The 16,934-nt window shown below is 37.0% G+C and overlaps 1 protein-coding gene across 1 annotated transcript in view; it reads left to right on the forward strand.

The window, feature by feature from the left end:
• Positions 1–14,756, forward strand: part of LOC308655075 (alcohol dehydrogenase 1-like) — a gene marked incomplete at both ends in the record, with an annotated part of 29,469 nt that extends 14,713 nt beyond the window's left edge. The window contains 6 exons of the mRNA XM_081304851.1: positions 307–394; positions 818–1,037; positions 1,239–1,499; positions 2,220–2,355; positions 5,851–5,989; positions 14,732–14,756. Coding sequence (XP_081160977.1) covers positions 307–394; positions 818–1,037; positions 1,239–1,499; positions 2,220–2,355; positions 5,851–5,989; positions 14,732–14,756 — 869 coding nt within the window. The remainder of the gene's footprint in view (positions 1–306; positions 395–817; positions 1,038–1,238; positions 1,500–2,219; positions 2,356–5,850; positions 5,990–14,731) is intronic.
• Between the last annotated feature and the right edge of the window lie 2,178 nt (positions 14,757–16,934).

Below are 16,934 nucleotides of genomic sequence, written 5' to 3' on the forward strand. Positions count from 1 at the left end.
AAAAAAATGCTGTCAAAATAGAGGAGCCTCATACCATATATTGATGCCACTGTCTTACCTTTGAATCCAATTTTATGAGACATAAATTCCCCCATTTTTTTCTACTTTGAAGATCCATTTGCATTAAAATTGATTTTTTTCTATTCCAAAATGAAATTATGAATAACTTCAAAGATAATGATAACTTTCATTACAACCAATCACGAATATTTACTATGAATAACATCTTATAGATAAAGGTGGGGTTTATTACATTCCACGTCTCCACCCAAGTTGGTAATCATTTTCTTTGTTCTTTTTCCTTAGGAGATAAAGTCTTAATGTTCCCTCTACCAGAGTGCAGAGAATGTAGTTCTTGCTTGCACCCCAAGAGCAACTTCTGCTTGAAGCAAAGGTTAGTTTTAACTTGTTTGACTTTCTGTTGAGAGCCATGGCCAGGTCAAGATGGTGCCTGGCATTTTGCCAGAAGGAGCGGTTCCAGCTGCCTCAGGTGCCCGCATTTTTGAGCTCTCCCAGAGTTCCTAGAGAGTTCACGTGGGTCGGATGACTTCCAGTTGGGCGAGTTCCCAGAGAGTTCGGGTGGGTGGAGTTGCTCTGTTCAGTTCTGGTTGAGTGCTCGCAAAGTTCCCGAAGTTCAGGTGTGCTGAGTGGGTTCTGAAAAAAGTTTGTTCCTGCTTGAATCTTCTAGTGGCTCGTGAATTGTGCCCAGCCAGACTGCGGCAACTTTCTTTCACCCCATTTGCTTTCGTTGGTACAGTTATCGACTTAGAGCTAAATCCTTTATTTCTCTTTTTGTCACTATGTATCTGTGGAACAGTATTCTTCCTCCAACTGGATTAATGTTAGATGGAACCAGCAGATTTACCTGTAGAGGAAGGAAGATTTATCATCTTTATGGCACAAGCACATTCACTGAATATACTGTGGTACATGAAATTGCAGTGGGGAAAATTGATGATGATGCTCCCATGGATACAGTCTGTATCCTAAGCTGTGAGGTCCCTACAGGCTTTGGAGCTGTATTTAACATTGCAAAGGTAAGAATGTGCTTCTGTGTTGTTTTCAGTGACACTGTCTATATAACATCAAATTGAACTCCGTCATTTAAACTTCTCTGAACTTCTTCCATCACAGATAAAGCCAAAGAGGCCTTTTCTTTCCTCAGGAGAGGAAACTTCTTAAAACACAAGAGCATCGGCTTTGGATGCCTAATTATATTCTATCCTCTGAATTTGCAGGTCACCCCAGGTTCCACCTGTGTGGTTTTTGGACTTGGAGGAATTGGCTCAGCTGTCGTCATGGCCTGCAAAGCCTCTGGTGCTTCTAGGATCATTGGGGTGGACATCAAGGAGGAGAAGTTTCCTCGGGCAAGAGCATTAGGAGTCACTGATTGCCTTAATCCTCAAAAACTCAAGAAACCTGTCCAGGAGGTGGTGGTAGAAATGACTGGCAAAGGTGCTGACTTTGCCTTCGAGGCCATTGGACTTATTGATACCATGGTAAGTGATCTTGAAACACTGCCTGTCAATATGAGTGTACACATTAACTTCATGAAGACATTACTATAATTACTTCAGGAAGACATTACTATAATTTTGGTTTTGCTTTGCCTATTTTTTTTTTTTTTTTTTTTTTTTTTTTTTGGTGTGGGCACGTTGAAATTGTTTGGGTGCTAGGGATTGAAGTCGGAAACATGCTAACCATGCACTCTACCTCAGCCCTGATAAAATTATTATTATTATCTCTGTTTTTATTTTGGAAGTGGGGATTGAATTCAAGGCACTTTAGCACTGAGTTACATCCCCAGGCCTTTTTTTAAATTTTATCTTAAGACAGAGTCTCACTAAGTTACTGGGACTGACCTTGAAATTGCAGGCATGTACAACAGTACCTCCCCCAACCAAAAAAAATACTATAACTAAAAAAAAAAAATGAACACATCTTTCATAATTTGTACTGTGCCAAGTAATTTATATATTTTATCTCATTTAATCTGTATATCATTTTTACTAGCTAAGTAGTAACATTATCCTCATTTTAAAGATTGAAAAACTTAATCATAATGAATTTAAGAAATTTGTTCAAATCATAGTGAGTGTCCTGCATACTGTCCTACTCTATATGATTTCTCCCATAATCCTCCCTGAGAACACGTTCTGCAATTGTGAGTTGAAGATTTAGGGCTGCTGAGAAGCTAATCCATCCATCTCTGAAATTAGGTCGCAACTTTGGAATCGTGCCACCCAAGCTATGGAGTGGGTGTGATTATTGGATTAGCACCCACAAATTCACAACTCATTTTTGACCCAACGCTGCTTCTCTCTGGGAGAACCCTGAAAGGTGGTGTTTTGGGAAGTGAGTATTTTACTTTCATTTTGCCTTTTCCAGAAACCTACACATCCTGTGTGCTCGTTGGCAAGCAGTGGAGGAGAAGGAACATAGGAAAAATAATCCTCTTTGAAAGGAAATAGAAGACAATGTACCAAAAATAGGAAAGTACACCTTCACCTCCCCACAATCATATTTATTACTTAGAGGAGCAAAAGGAGATGAGCTTAACATCATTGATAAGATACAGAAGAGTCACTTCTTAGGGTGCTCATTGGCACCCTCACATTCTGTAATTGGTGAAGAGCTACAATATTTTTCTGAACCACTCCCCAGTACGGAATAAGACTAGAAGAAAATCTTGCTCTGTTGACCCTCAGTTCTCCCCTCAACAATCACCCTAAGTGTCTTCTTCAGAACAAAATAGGCAACTCCAATGTGGAGTCATACTTGGTTATCTCTTCTCCAAATGTCTCCAATTTCCCCTGTACAACACTATAGTTGTATTGTTTCTACTCCCTTGAAATCTCACACTATGGAGTAAATTTCAATATGTGAACCCTTGAGGGGCATACTAAAATCATATCTAAATTATATTATTATCCTTGATTACATGGAGGAATTTATTCACTTTTTCTGACATTCATATCTTCCATATCTCCTTCCCTCACACAATATATAAACACACTAAGGAAAATCACAACAAAATTCTCATTCTGGATGCAAAAATGTGAAATGGTCTTTTCCTTTTACTCACTTTCATTTGGTAGATTTCTTAGTTACCAAAAATCTTGCATACCAATAATGTTATAACCCAACATTTTAGTCCAATTGAACTATTGCTATGGTTTAGAAGTTGAATGTCCCTCAATGATCTATGTGTACAAGGCAGGTGCTATGGAGCTTTAAAGAGGTGGGGCCTTCTGGGAGGTCTTTAGGTCTTTGGGGGCATACCCTTAAAAGGGACTCTGGTGGGACTCCATTCTCTTTCTCCCCTGCTTCCTGACTCATGATGTAAGCAGGTTTTTTTCTAACTCATGTTCCCCATCTAGTGCAGTCTTAGAGGCCCAAAGTAATGTCCTACCCCTCTCCAATCTTGAACTGAAACCTCCAGAAATATGATAACTTTTAAGTTAATTATCTCAGGCATAGTATTGGGAATCTGGTTAATACACTTATTAAAAAACAGAAAATTTTTGTAGCTTGGGGACTGATAAAGAATACGCTGGCTATCTCTTTTTTTAAAAGAGTTCAAGTTTTCCTTTTAATCCCATTTTCCCCCAACCCCACATTTTTTATTGGTGCATTATAATTGTACATATTGATGAGATATTTTATTCCATATTCCTACATACACACAATACAAAATATAACAATATAATTTGGCCAATATCACTCTCCAGCACTCTCCCTCTCCCTCCCTGCCTCCCACCCCTTGGTCTCTTTTCTCTACTGATCTCCCTTTGATTTACATGAGCTCCAACCCCAACTGTATTTTCCTTTCTCCTCTCTAGCTTTCACATAAGAGAGGAAAGAGGACCCTTAACCTTCCGAATTTGAATTATTTAACCCTTTTGTGGGGGGGATGGGGTACTGGATTGAACTCAGGGATGCTTAACCACTGAGCCATATCTCCTGCCCCTTTTTATACTTTATGTAGAGACAGAGTCTACTTAGGGCCTTGCTAAATTGCTGAGGCTGGCTTTGAACTCCTGATCCTCCTGCCTCAGCCTCCTTAGGGGCCGTGTGCCACTGCACCCTGCTAACCTCATCTTAATTAACATTTCATAATAGTCCTAAATAAATTCTAAATGGCTATAAAGAACTGTGCTAGGAATATAAAGACCTGGATTCTAGGTTTAACTTTATGCTTTCTAGATGTACATTAGTGTTGTAAAATATACCTCCATCCCCAGGATTTGTTTTAATCAACTATCATAAGAAGACACACACATAGATAATTGCCTTGAAAGAAGAGTATATTACCTCAGTTCTTAAGAGAATGGGGCACTTCACTCCATACAGGGCCATACAAGGAAGCACTAGGCCCAATCAGGAGACAGAAATTGAAAATCAGGATCAGGTCCTCGTTTCCCTGTTATTGAAGATTAAACACCCAAGAAATGCCAACGCAAGAAAACAAGTTTTATTTAAGGGATAGAACAGACACAGACTTCTCTAAAAGGGAGAAGGAGACCCAGAGCTGGTATCCATGGAAGTGGGGGGTATCCTGCCTCTTTATAGGTTTTAGGTTTCCTTTCTTCTCATGCCTTCTCCTCTTCTCATCTTGACTATATGAGCAAAAGACAGGAAAAGATCAGTCCAGGGGCTCATTGCTTAAGTTAGAAAATGCCTCCTTCCCCTGCCTGGGGGAGGTGTTAGCGAACAGTTAATGGGAAAGTGCTATCTACCCACTTCCTTTTCTTTGATAATCAGCTACCTATCCTTTGCTGAGGTCTCAAAATGACATGGGAATCGGGGGTCACTGTCTTTATTGTAATATTTACTGAAAGGAACAGAAGACAGAGTAAGAAAACTCAGAAATTTTAGAATTAACTTGAAATCATTTCAATGGTTTCTGAGCTACAGGGTGTTCTCTAGTTATCTGGTAACTGGCCCTGGGGTAATTCAGGACAGGGGTATACTGTCCCACTGTGAAGCCTGATAAAAGGGGAGGGGAGGGACAGGGCTTAATGGCTTGGGCTGGTTGGTGAGCATGTCAGGCAAGTTGTTTACTTTCCCTTGAAACTAATTAACCTCGGAAGGAATGGTTCTTCCCCAGGTCCCCAAGCCCCCAGTATGTCAAAGCATTTTAAAATATGGAAAATTTTAAAAATATATATTAATATAATCAGTGAAACATATTTAAACTCTCTAAACTTTAGTCCTCATAGTTATAAAAATGGAGAAAACAATCCCTGCATCTGCCTTGCTCCTGGTGATTATAGTAAATGGGATCTAGGCAGGATTCCAACATCACCTGACACAGCTACTCTACTTCCCTGCCCTCGAACGCCACTACACAATTAGGTTTATTTCAAAGATTGAAATGTTAGGTTTGTGAACTTTGTTTATATATATATATATATATATATATATATATATATATATATATATATAAACAAAGATATATATATATCTCCTTAAGTGGTGGGAAACTGTGGTAACTGAAATTGAACCAGCTAGAAATTAAATTGGTATAGAAAAAATTAGTGTCCTGATGACATGGCAGAGCTGGGGGCCATGACAGCATTGTGTCTGCTCTGCCAGTCCACTAGGCTTACCTATACAGGGCTCCTCGATGACTCTGAATGATCTTAACACTCCTGAACAGCACCCAGATGTCGAGGATCTAATATAAATTGCCTTTGCTTTTGATGCCAAGATAAAGGATCAAAAGGTGAATGGCTGACTACTTCCCATGAATGCTTTTGCCAGTTTTATACACAAATAGTTCATTGGTTTCTTTGATTCGTTTTGTTATTTTTCAGGTATTGCTATTTTTCTCCTTTCCTTCTACAGAGTATAAAACCAGAAGCTGTATTCCTAAAATGGTAACTGACTACCTTCAAAAGAAAATCAACATAGACCCACTTATAACCCATAAATTGCCTTTTGAAAGTATCAATAAGGCATTTGAATTGCTCCAAGGTGGACATTGGTGAGTATTTGTGTGTGTGCATGCACATGCACACATACATACATCTGTGTGTCTGTTTCTGTGTATCTTACACATGCAACTTTTACCCAAAATTTTATAAAACAAGAGGGAATGCATAGATCAAGTGTGAAAGTGGGCAATTGTGAGAAATGGTTTAGGGGTCAGCAATAAATAAATTTAAAAGAGCTGTGAATCTGTTTTGAAGAGCTCAGGCCTCCATTCAGTCACTATGTAGCCCAAATGGCTGCCTTGGCCTGTGCCACTGCTCCTGTTTACAAAATGGGGATTATGGTTCCTGCTCTGTTGAGAGACCACATGAAGGACAAATGTAAAAATAAAAATGATCAGTGAAAGAAAAAGCACTGTGAAAATAAGCTTTCATTGTTTTCAGTTTAAGTGCTAGCATATATATGACAAAGAGATTAAAGTGTAACTTGATTACCAAACTGAAAAGCCCAAAGTTTTAAAATGACCTTTCAGCATAAAATTAAGTAGCTACAAAAAAACCCTGCTTTTATGGGTTTATTTTCAATCACAGTTTACTATTTGACATTTCAGAAATATTTCCAATCTGCATACATTCATGAAACACCTAAGAGTTTGTGCTAGACACACTGGCAAATCTAATCACTGCCTTTAGGCCACTGCCCATTTGGCCCTGGAATGCAGCATGCTGAATACATGAATAACTGCAGCGTGGAGCTAGATGTGATGTCTGGCCAAAAATTCAAAACTCAAGATTCAGGGGAAAGAGATCTCATTTCTTATAAATAGAATAGGATGATCCCTCAGGAAGAAGGTATCCATTGGCCTTGGGAACTTGTAGGTCTATAACAAGAAGAATCATCAGAGTACAAGGCATCATAGAAATTGGGACTGTATACAAGAACCCAAATAGTGAAAAAGCCAACACGCAAGGAAGAGTTTGTTCTTGTATAGAGTAGTAAATGTAAAGATTTTGATTACAAAAATATATTCCTTATAAAAAATTAAAATGCAAGAACTTTTACACCTGAAGAGAACCAGATTTCCTTAGGATATTACCTTGCCTTTTCTGAACCTGTCTATATGATATTGCTGTGAAATCCCACCTTACACTTTTTTTTAAATAAACCAATAATAAAGTTTGGTTGAAATTATTAAAAGTGCATTGACTAGATTGACTAGAATTAACTCAGATCTAAAAATCTGAAAAACACAGATGATGGGTTGTGTCACCTTGAAGACAATTTCCAGCTCTATGATGCCACCTGTGACTTTATGTATATTGAGATCAAAGCAACTGAGACAAGAGCTATATTTCCTATAACAATGTGACCCAAACAGATTCACAGAATTTTTAAATTGACCCTTAGTTAGCAAAACATTGTTTGTGGAATGTTTTAGCTAAATATTCCACTTCTATACTCAGATACTATTCAAATAAATGCATTTCATTGGTCACCAATAGTGAAATAGTATACGGAGTAAAAATAGGAGTTCATAACCCACTTGAATCAAATGTATGAAATATGGTATTTCAAGAGCTTTGTAATGTTTTGAACAACTCATAAAAATAGTGAAAGAGTATTAAAATCCAATTACCATTTATCCTAGAGAAATAGAAGGTTGTTACATAATACACAGACTTTCAGGCATATTTAGTTTGTGTTCTCAAAAATATTAAAGACCCAAGTCACCCAACTTGTAGCAGATGGAATTGCATAATGCCATCTGATTTTTTAAAGAAATGCGATAGTCATTTTGCTAATATACAGAGCATGTTTTTATTTATAGGATGACCACTTTTTCATAGTTTGCAAGCATAAAAAGAACAGAAAAGTTGCCACTTCTGCCCTTCCCATTGATTCTGAAAGGTGGTTACTACAAATAAGCCCCATATATTAATTTTAAAGAGTTTTCCTCCCCAATTTGAACCTTACTTCCAGAACTTCATCCTGGAAGAAGGCATTTCATTACCATCTTAATAAAGACCTCAAGCAATTTACATTGCTCAAGTGGCCTATCAGGAAATGTTACCTCTCTTTACATTTAACTTTTTTAGAATTGACTTGATAAGTATTTACAAAACAGAAACATTAGACTTTGTCATAAATCGTTAAAAAAACATTCTTCTTCTTAACATATGCAGTGTGTGCATGGTAGCAGAATAAAATGTGGTATGAGGCTCTGAATGAACTTTCCAGAGGAAAGAAGATATAGATCAAGGCTCTGTTGCTCATACAGACTTCTAGGCTAGAGCACTGCTGACAAACCTCAATCCCACGAACAAGCCATTTGTAGAAACTTTTGTGCAAAGGGACCTCTTGAGCTTTGACTTTATAAGTTCATGGAACCTCTGAGGACACCTCACTGTCACCCTCATTTATTGAGAATAAAACTAAGAACCAAAGAGTATAATGTCTTTCCAGGATCATGTAGTCAGTTAGAAATGAGCAGATTCTCCTGGATTTTCGCTACTCCTTCCTCTAAATGAATCTTCCATGTTATGCTCATATTTTAACATTTTACCCACACATTGGATGCTTCAGTCAACTTAAGGTTTTTGATCCTTCTCCCAAACCCTGGCCCTCAAAGAATGATGTCAGAGTTGCCTGTCTCTGAAATTTCATACATGAAGTTCTTCATACTAGCACCCATCCGTGCCCATACCCATCCCAACCAAAATCCAACTCCTGGACATTGTCCAAATCACAGTGCAGCAAGGCCTCCAAGCTCCCAGAATTCTAATCTACATATATTTTCTCTGCTCCCATTCTGCCTTTTATTTCCTCCATGATACCATATAAAATACTACATTATAATTCTATGAATAGTTATTCATCTGATGAATTCTTTTTAAATTTTTTTGTAGTTGTAGATGGACAGTATGCCTTTATTTTATTTTATTTTTCATTTTCTTATGCGGTGCTAAGGACTGAACCCATTTTCTCACAAGGGCTAGGCAAGGACTCTTCCACTGAGCTATAGCCCAAGCCCCTCTGATGAATTCTTGAATATCACATTTCTAATTATAACCCCGACATCAGATACAATGCTTTAAATGTGAAAGTTGCTCAGTTTTTTAAAAAATTGTTTAAATGAATTAATAAATAAAAACATGGAATAATAAACAAAAATCCCTAATACATATGCAATAGAATAATGGATTAAGAATACTGTACACTTTTTTTGAGAAAATAACTCCAAGAAATCAATTTCCCTCTTAAAACTGCTTTCATTGTGTCCCATAGATTTCGGTATATTGTGTCTGTATTGTCATTTGTCGCTAAGAATTTTTTTATCTCCTCCTTTGTGTCTTCTGTAACCCATTGATCATTCAGTAACATATTGTTCATTTTCCATGTGATGTAGGATTTTTCCTTCCTTCTTTTATCATTGATTTCCAGTTTCATTCCATTATGATCAGATATGGTGCATGGTATTATCTCCACGCCTTTATATTTACTAAGAGTTGCCCTATGGCATACTATATGGTCTGTCTTTGAGTAGGATCCATGTGCTGCTGAGAAGAATGTGTATCCACTTGATGATGGTTGATATATTCTATATATGTCGGTTAAGTCTAGGTTATTGATTGTGCTATTGAGTTCTATAGTTTCTTTATTCAGCTTTTGTCTAGAGGATCTGTCTAATGGCGAGAGCGGTGTGTTGAAGTCACCCATAATTATTGTGTTGTGGTCTATTTGACTCTTGAACTTGAGGACAGTTTGTTTTATGAACGTTGCAGCTCCATTGTTTGGTGCATACAAATTGATAATTGTTATGTCTTGTTGGTGGATGGTTCCTTTTAACAGTATATAGTGTCCTTCTTTATCCCTTTTGATTAAGTTAGGTTTGAAGTTGATTTTATTCGATATGAGTATGGCCACTCCTGCTTGCTTCCGAGGGCCATGTGAGTGGTATGATTTTTCCCAACCTTTTCCCTTCAGCCTGTGTATGTCTTTTCCAATCAGATGTGTCTCCTGGAGGCAGCATATTGTTGGATTTGTTCTTTTGATCCAGGTTACTAGCCTATGTCTCTTGATTGGTGAGTTTAGGCCATTAACATTTAATGTTACAATTGAAATATGGTTTGTACTTCCAGTCATGTTTATTTATTTATTTATTTTAGTTTGGCTAGTTTTTATTTTTAGGTTATTTTCCTCCCCCTTTACTGAGATACCTCCCGCTGTTAGTTTTGGGCACTATTTTTCAATTCCTCTTCTTCTAGTATTATGCTCAAAATGCTTTGCAGTGCTGGTTTTCTGGCTGCGAATTCTTTTAGCTTTTGTTTATCGTGAAAGATTTTAATTTCATTGTCAAATCTGAAGCTTAATTTTTCTGGATACAGTATTCTTGGTTGGAATCCATTATTTTTCAGCATTTGAAATACATTCTTCCAGGATCTTCTCGCTTTCAAAGTCTGTGATGAAAAAACAGTCGTTAACCAAATTGATTTACCCCTGAATGTAATCTGCCTCCTTTCTCTCGTAGCTTTTAATATTCTCTCCAACAAATAAATGAACTCACACTACACCTCAAAAACCTAGAAAAGGAAGAACAAAACAACAGCAAATGTACTAGAAGACAAGAAATAATTAAAATTAGAGCTGAAATCAACGAAATTGAAACCAAAAAAACCATTGAAAAAATTGATAAAACTAAAAGTTGGTTCTTTGAAAAAATAAATAAGATCGACAGACCCTTAGCCATGCTAACAAAGAGAAGAAGAGAGAGAACTCAAATTACTAACATATGGGATGAAAAAGGCAATATCACAACAGACACTACAGAAATACAGAAGATAATTAGAAAGTATTTTGAAACCCTATATTCCAATAAAATAGAAGATAGAGAAGATATCGATAAATTTCTTAAGTCATATGATCTGCACAGATTGAGTCAGGAAGACACACACAATTTAAACAGACCAATAACAAAGGAAGAAATATAAGAAGCCATCAAAAGACTACCAACCAAAAAAAGCCCTGGACCAGATGGGTATACAGCGGAATTTTAAAAACCTTCAAAGAAGAATTAATACCAATACTTTTCAAGCTATTTCAAGAAATAGAAAAAGAAGGAGCTCTTCCAAATTCATTCTATGAGGCCAACATCACCCTGATCCCGAAACCAAACAAAGATACTTCAAAGAAAGAAAACTGCAGACCAATATCTCTAATGAACTTGGATGCAAAAATTCTCAATAAAATTCTGGCGAATCGAATTCAAAAACATAGGATAGGAAAGGCAGCAGAATACAACAGACACTAGAATGGCAATGTGTAAATCAATGGAAGTGTAAATGATGTGATTCAGCAATCTGTATATGGGGTAAAAATGGGAGTTCAAAACCCACTTGAATCAAACTGTGAAATATGATATATCAAGAACTATGTAATGTTTTGAACGACCAACAATAAAAAAAAGGAAAAAAAAAGAAAAATACAGACCAATATCTCTAATGAACTTGGATGCAAAAATTCTCAATAAAATCCTGTCGAATCGAATACAAAAGCATATCAAAAAAATTGTGCACCATGATCCAGTAGGATTCATCCCTGGGATGCAAGGCTGGTTCAATATACGGAAATCAATAAATGCTATTCACCACATCAATAGACTTAAAGACAAGAACCATATGATCATCTTGAAAGATGCAGAAAAAGCATTCGACAAAGTACAGCATCCCTTTATGTTCAAAACACTAGAAAAACTAGGGATAACAGGAACTTACCTCAACATTGTAAAAGCTATATATGCTAAGACTCAGGCTAGCATCATCCTAAATGGAGAAAAACTGAAGGCATTCCCTCTAAAATCTGGAACAAGACAGAGATGCCCTCTATCACCACTTCTATTCAATTTAGTTCTTGAAATACTAGCCAGAGCAATTAGACAGACAAAAGAAACTAAAGGCATAAAAATAGGAAAAGAAGAACTTAAATTATCGCTATTTGCGGTTGACATGATAATATATTTAACAGACCCAAAAAAGTCTACAAAGAAACTGCTAGAGTTAATAAATGAATTCAGCAAAGTGGCAGGATATAAAATCAACATGCATAAATCAAAGGCATTCCTGTATATCACCAACAAAACTTCTGAAATGGAAATGAGGAAAGCCACTCCATTCACAATATCCTCAAAGAAAATAAGATACTTGGGAATCAACCTAACAAAAGAGGTGAAAGATTTATACAATGAAAACTACAGAACCCTAAAGAGAGAGATAGAAGAAGATCTCAGAAGATGGAAAAATGTACCCTGTTCATGGATAGGCATCATCAAAATGGCGATATTACCCAAAGTTCTCTACAGGTTTAATGCGATGCCAATCAAAATCCCAATGGCATTTCTTGTAGGAATAGATAAAGCTATCATGAAATTCATATGGAAAAACAAAAGACCCAGAATACCAAAAGAAATTCTAAGCAGGAAGTGTGAATCTGGAGGTATAGCGATACCAGAGTTCAAACTATACTACAAAGCAATAATAGCAAAAACAGTGTGGTACTGGTACCAAAACAGGCAGGTGGACCAATGGTACAGAATAGAGGACACAGAAACCAATCCACGAAATTACAACTTTCTTATATTTGATAAAGGGCTAAAAGCATGAAATGGAGGAAGGATAGCATCTTCAACAAATGGTGCTGGGAAAATTGGAAATCCATATGCAACAAAATGAAACTGAATCCCTTTCTCTCGCCATGCACAAAAGTTAACTCAAAATGGATCAAGGAGCTAGATATCAAATCAGAGACACTGTGTCTGATAGAAGAAAAAGTTGGCTATGATCTACATAATGTGGGGTCAGGCTCCAAATTCCTTAATAGGATGCCCATAGCCCAAGAGTTAATAACAAGAATAAACAAATGGGACTTACTTAAACTAAAAAGTTTTTTCTCAGCAAGTGAAACAATAAGAGAGGTAAATAGAGAGCCTACAACCTGGGAACAAATTTTTACCCCTCACACTTCAGATAGAGCCCTAATATCCAGAATATACAAAGAACTCAAAAAATTAAACAATAAGATAACAAATAACCCAATCAACAAATGGGCCAAGGACCTGAACAGACACTTCACAGAGGAGGACATACAATCAATCAACCAATACATGAAAAAATGCTCACCATCTCTAGCAGTCAGAGAAATGCAAATCAAAACCACCCTAAGATATCATCTCACTCCAGTAAGATTGGCAGCCGTTATGAAGTGAAACAACAACAAGTGCTGGCGAGGATGTGGGGAAAAGGGTACACTTGTACATTGCTGGTGGGACTGCAAATTGGTGAGGCCAATTTGGAAAGCAGTATGGAGATTCCTGGGAAAGCTTGGAATGGATCCACCATTTGACCCAGCTATCGCCCTTCTCGGAGTATTCCCTGAGGATCTTAAAAGAGCATACTACAGGGATACTTCCACATCAATGATCATAGCTAGACTATGGAACCAACCTAGATGCCCTTCAATAGATGAATGGATAAACACAATTCACAATAGCTAGACTGTGGAACCAACCTAGATGCCCTTCAATAGATGAATGGATAAAAAAAATATGGCATCTATATATACTGGAGTATTACGCAGCACTAAAAAATGACAAAATCATGGAATTTGCAGGGAAATCGATGGCATTGGAGCAGATTATGCTAAGCAAAGCTAGCCAATCCTTAAAAAACAAATGCCAAATGTCTTCTTTGATATAAATAGAGCAACTAAGAACAGAACAGGGAGGAAGAGCATGAGGAAAAGATTAACATTAAACAGAGATGAGTGGGGGAAGAGAAAGGGAGAGAGAAGGGAAAGCATATGGAAATGGTAGGAGACCCTCAATGTTACACAAAATTACATATAAGAGGTTGTGAGGGGAAGGGGGGGAACAAGGGAGAGAATTGAACAACAGCAGATGAGCTAGAGAGGGAAGATGGGAGGGGAGGGGAGGGGGGATAGTAGGGGATAGGAAAGGTAGCAGAATACAATAGTCACTAATACGCCAATATGTAAAAATGTGAGTGTGTAACTGATGTGATTCTGTAATTTGTATTTGGGGTAAAAATGGGAGTTCATAACCCACTTGAGTCAAAAGTATGAAAGATAATATATCATGAGCTCTGTAATGTTTTGAACAACCAATAAAAAAATTTTAAAAAGGATAAAAAAAAGAATACTGTACACATCTAGGGAATTTTCCAAAATACAATGCATAACGTATTTTGTATTCCCTGATAGAGAATAGTTTGATAGCTAATAAAGTAAGGACATAATACCACAAGAGATGAGAACCAAAAGAAAGACGTTGACATATGAATTGGAATATAGTGATTATCCTCATGTAGCCATTCACAATTAGAAAATGTCCAGGGGCCATGGGAATCCTCCATTTCCCACCAAACCAACAAGTGGCCTGCTAAAGATTTCATAGCAATATCATATAGTTAGACTCAAAGTCACAGAGTGAAATGAACTCTGCAACTGTGGGTCCAAAGGAGATAACTACTCAAAGTCATCTCTTGCCTTATTGTCTCTACTTCTCATTACTAAAATCAGATCACATGGTTACTAGTCACCCACTGGACTTAATTCCAGAGATGTTTTCTGATGTCTTTAAGGGGAGGGGAGAAAATAATATAGAGATAAGAAATGGGGATGAGTGGAAAACTCTCTTTAAATGCACAACTTACAACTCGTTTTTACTACCTGTATATGCATGGGCAAGTTGATCAATTCAATATTTTAATTCTTTGTGTTTCAGCATCCGCTGTGTCCTCTTGTTTTGAGATCCCAGATAACGAAGATGGAGTACGAGCACCCTCAACAATGTTCCTTTGTGCTTCTTCACCTCTTTGATTATTTACTTGCAATATATTAAGAGAAAAATTGAAAGAGGGTACTTCTAGAATTTTAATGAAACTATTATAAAATTAATGATTTTGAAATTGATGTATATATTTCTATCTAAATCTTGAAGAAAAGACATGAACTGATTATTAATAATAAAAAAAGATCTTCTCTCCATGCTAACAATCTCACTTTAAATTTGTCTTATTTTTCATGGGCCACAAGTCACCTTATATTTTTTAAAATCCCACTTATACTATGGAATGCTTCCCACCATTCCATATGTTGCTCAGTTGACTTGTCTCAGAAAGAACTAAATTGATGGTCTGCCTTCTTGGACAAGTACTGGGAAGAGAGATGGCTAATTGTTTTGAGTTTGAGCTTAACATACATTGGGACAGATTTTTCCAGTTGGGGTGGTGGGGAGGGTGATTGCTTTAACAGTGGTAAAACTTCCAGACACTCAGTCTTTTACAAACAGAAATGAATCTTTTTCATTTTTCTTTAATATGCTGTTCTTCCATGAGCAGTGAACCTAAACCATCTCCTTTCTCTGTTTCATTTCCTCTGCTTGAATAGATAAATGTCACTTTGATCACTAATGTCATTTTGTCACAAACTGGGTACAGTTGGGGTGTGCTAATACTGTAAACTGAAAACTATGAAATTAAAGAAGGATAATTGGCAGAATTCAGGTAAAAAAAATCACCACTCAATATTTTACAATATTACAAACACAAGGATAAAAAAGAAATGGATCTTTGGACCTACTTTTAGCCAAAAACTACATTACATGAAAAGCATTTCTGATAGGAAACTCCTAGAAATATAAAATAATATACAACAAAAAATCCTTTTAAATGAATGTTTGAACAAGAAGAAAAGTCTGTTTATTCTAGTCCAAGTAGTCAAAGAACTAGAATAAAGGAAGTCTAGCAAGACAGAAATAAATCTTTTAAACAATAATCATTCTGTTCTCACAAAACACGTGCTCGCGCGTGCGCGCGCACACACACACACACACACACACACACACACACATTCCATTCCTTTCCATGGTAGCAAAGTCTGACAGGGAGCTTAGACATCCACTTATGCCAGACTGTAAAAAGGCACCAATTGTCACCCCCACACTAGGCTGCTGTCAGAGAAAGACAAGGAGTGATGTGAAAATTCCAAGCCCACCAGGTGGCAATGAGCCCTATCATTGGGAAGTTTAGACTTCCTTGTCCAGGTACCCAGCCCTTCCATGTCCAACACAAGATATCAACAAAATTAACAAATTTTAAGCTAGATTGACCAAGAAAGGAGAGTCATGTTACAAGTTTCAAAAATAAAAGAGAGAACATTATCAACAACCTCATAGAAGCTAAAATAATTATGAAGGAACAATATAGGCTATAGTATGTCAATGAGTGTAGATGGTGTTTTAGTTAGCTTTGGCATCACTATAACCAAAAGACCTGATAAGAACAATTAGTGGAGGAAAAGTTTATTTGGGGCTCATGATTTTACTCAGTCCATAGACAGCCAACTTCATTGCTCTGGGCCTGAAGTGAGGCAGAACATCATGATAGAAGAGTGTGGTAGAAGACAGCATGTCAGGACATGGCAACCAAGAAGCAGAGGGAAACTCCACAGGCCAGGGACAAAATATACCCCAAAGACATGCCTCCAATGACTTATCTCCTTCAGCCATACCCTACTTGCCTTCAGTTACCAGCCAGTTAATCTCTAATGGGGGTTAATTCACTGATTGGGTTTTGGCTCTCGTAACCCAATCATTTGACTTCTAAACATTCTTGCATTTTCTCACACAAAAGTTTTGGGGAGATTCCTCATATCTAAACCATTACAGATGAAATGAGGAAATCCCTAGAAAGACAAAAGCTACCAAAACAAATGTAAAAAGAAATAGAAAATAGACCTGTAACAAGCAAAGAGACTGAATTAGTAATCAAGAACATGACATAAAGAAGCCCATGTCCAATGGCTTCACTGGTGAGTTCAAACATTTAAAGAAAGTTTAAACTTATTCCCACAAACACTTCCAAAATATAGAACTGAAAATATTTATCAACCCATTCCATGAGGCCACTATGAGCCTAATGCAAAAT

The sequence above is a fragment of the Spermophilus citellus genome, assembly GCF_964194105.1.
Source record: "Spermophilus citellus genome assembly, chromosome: 8".
Lineage (NCBI taxonomy): Eukaryota > Metazoa > Chordata > Mammalia > Rodentia > Sciuridae > Spermophilus > Spermophilus citellus.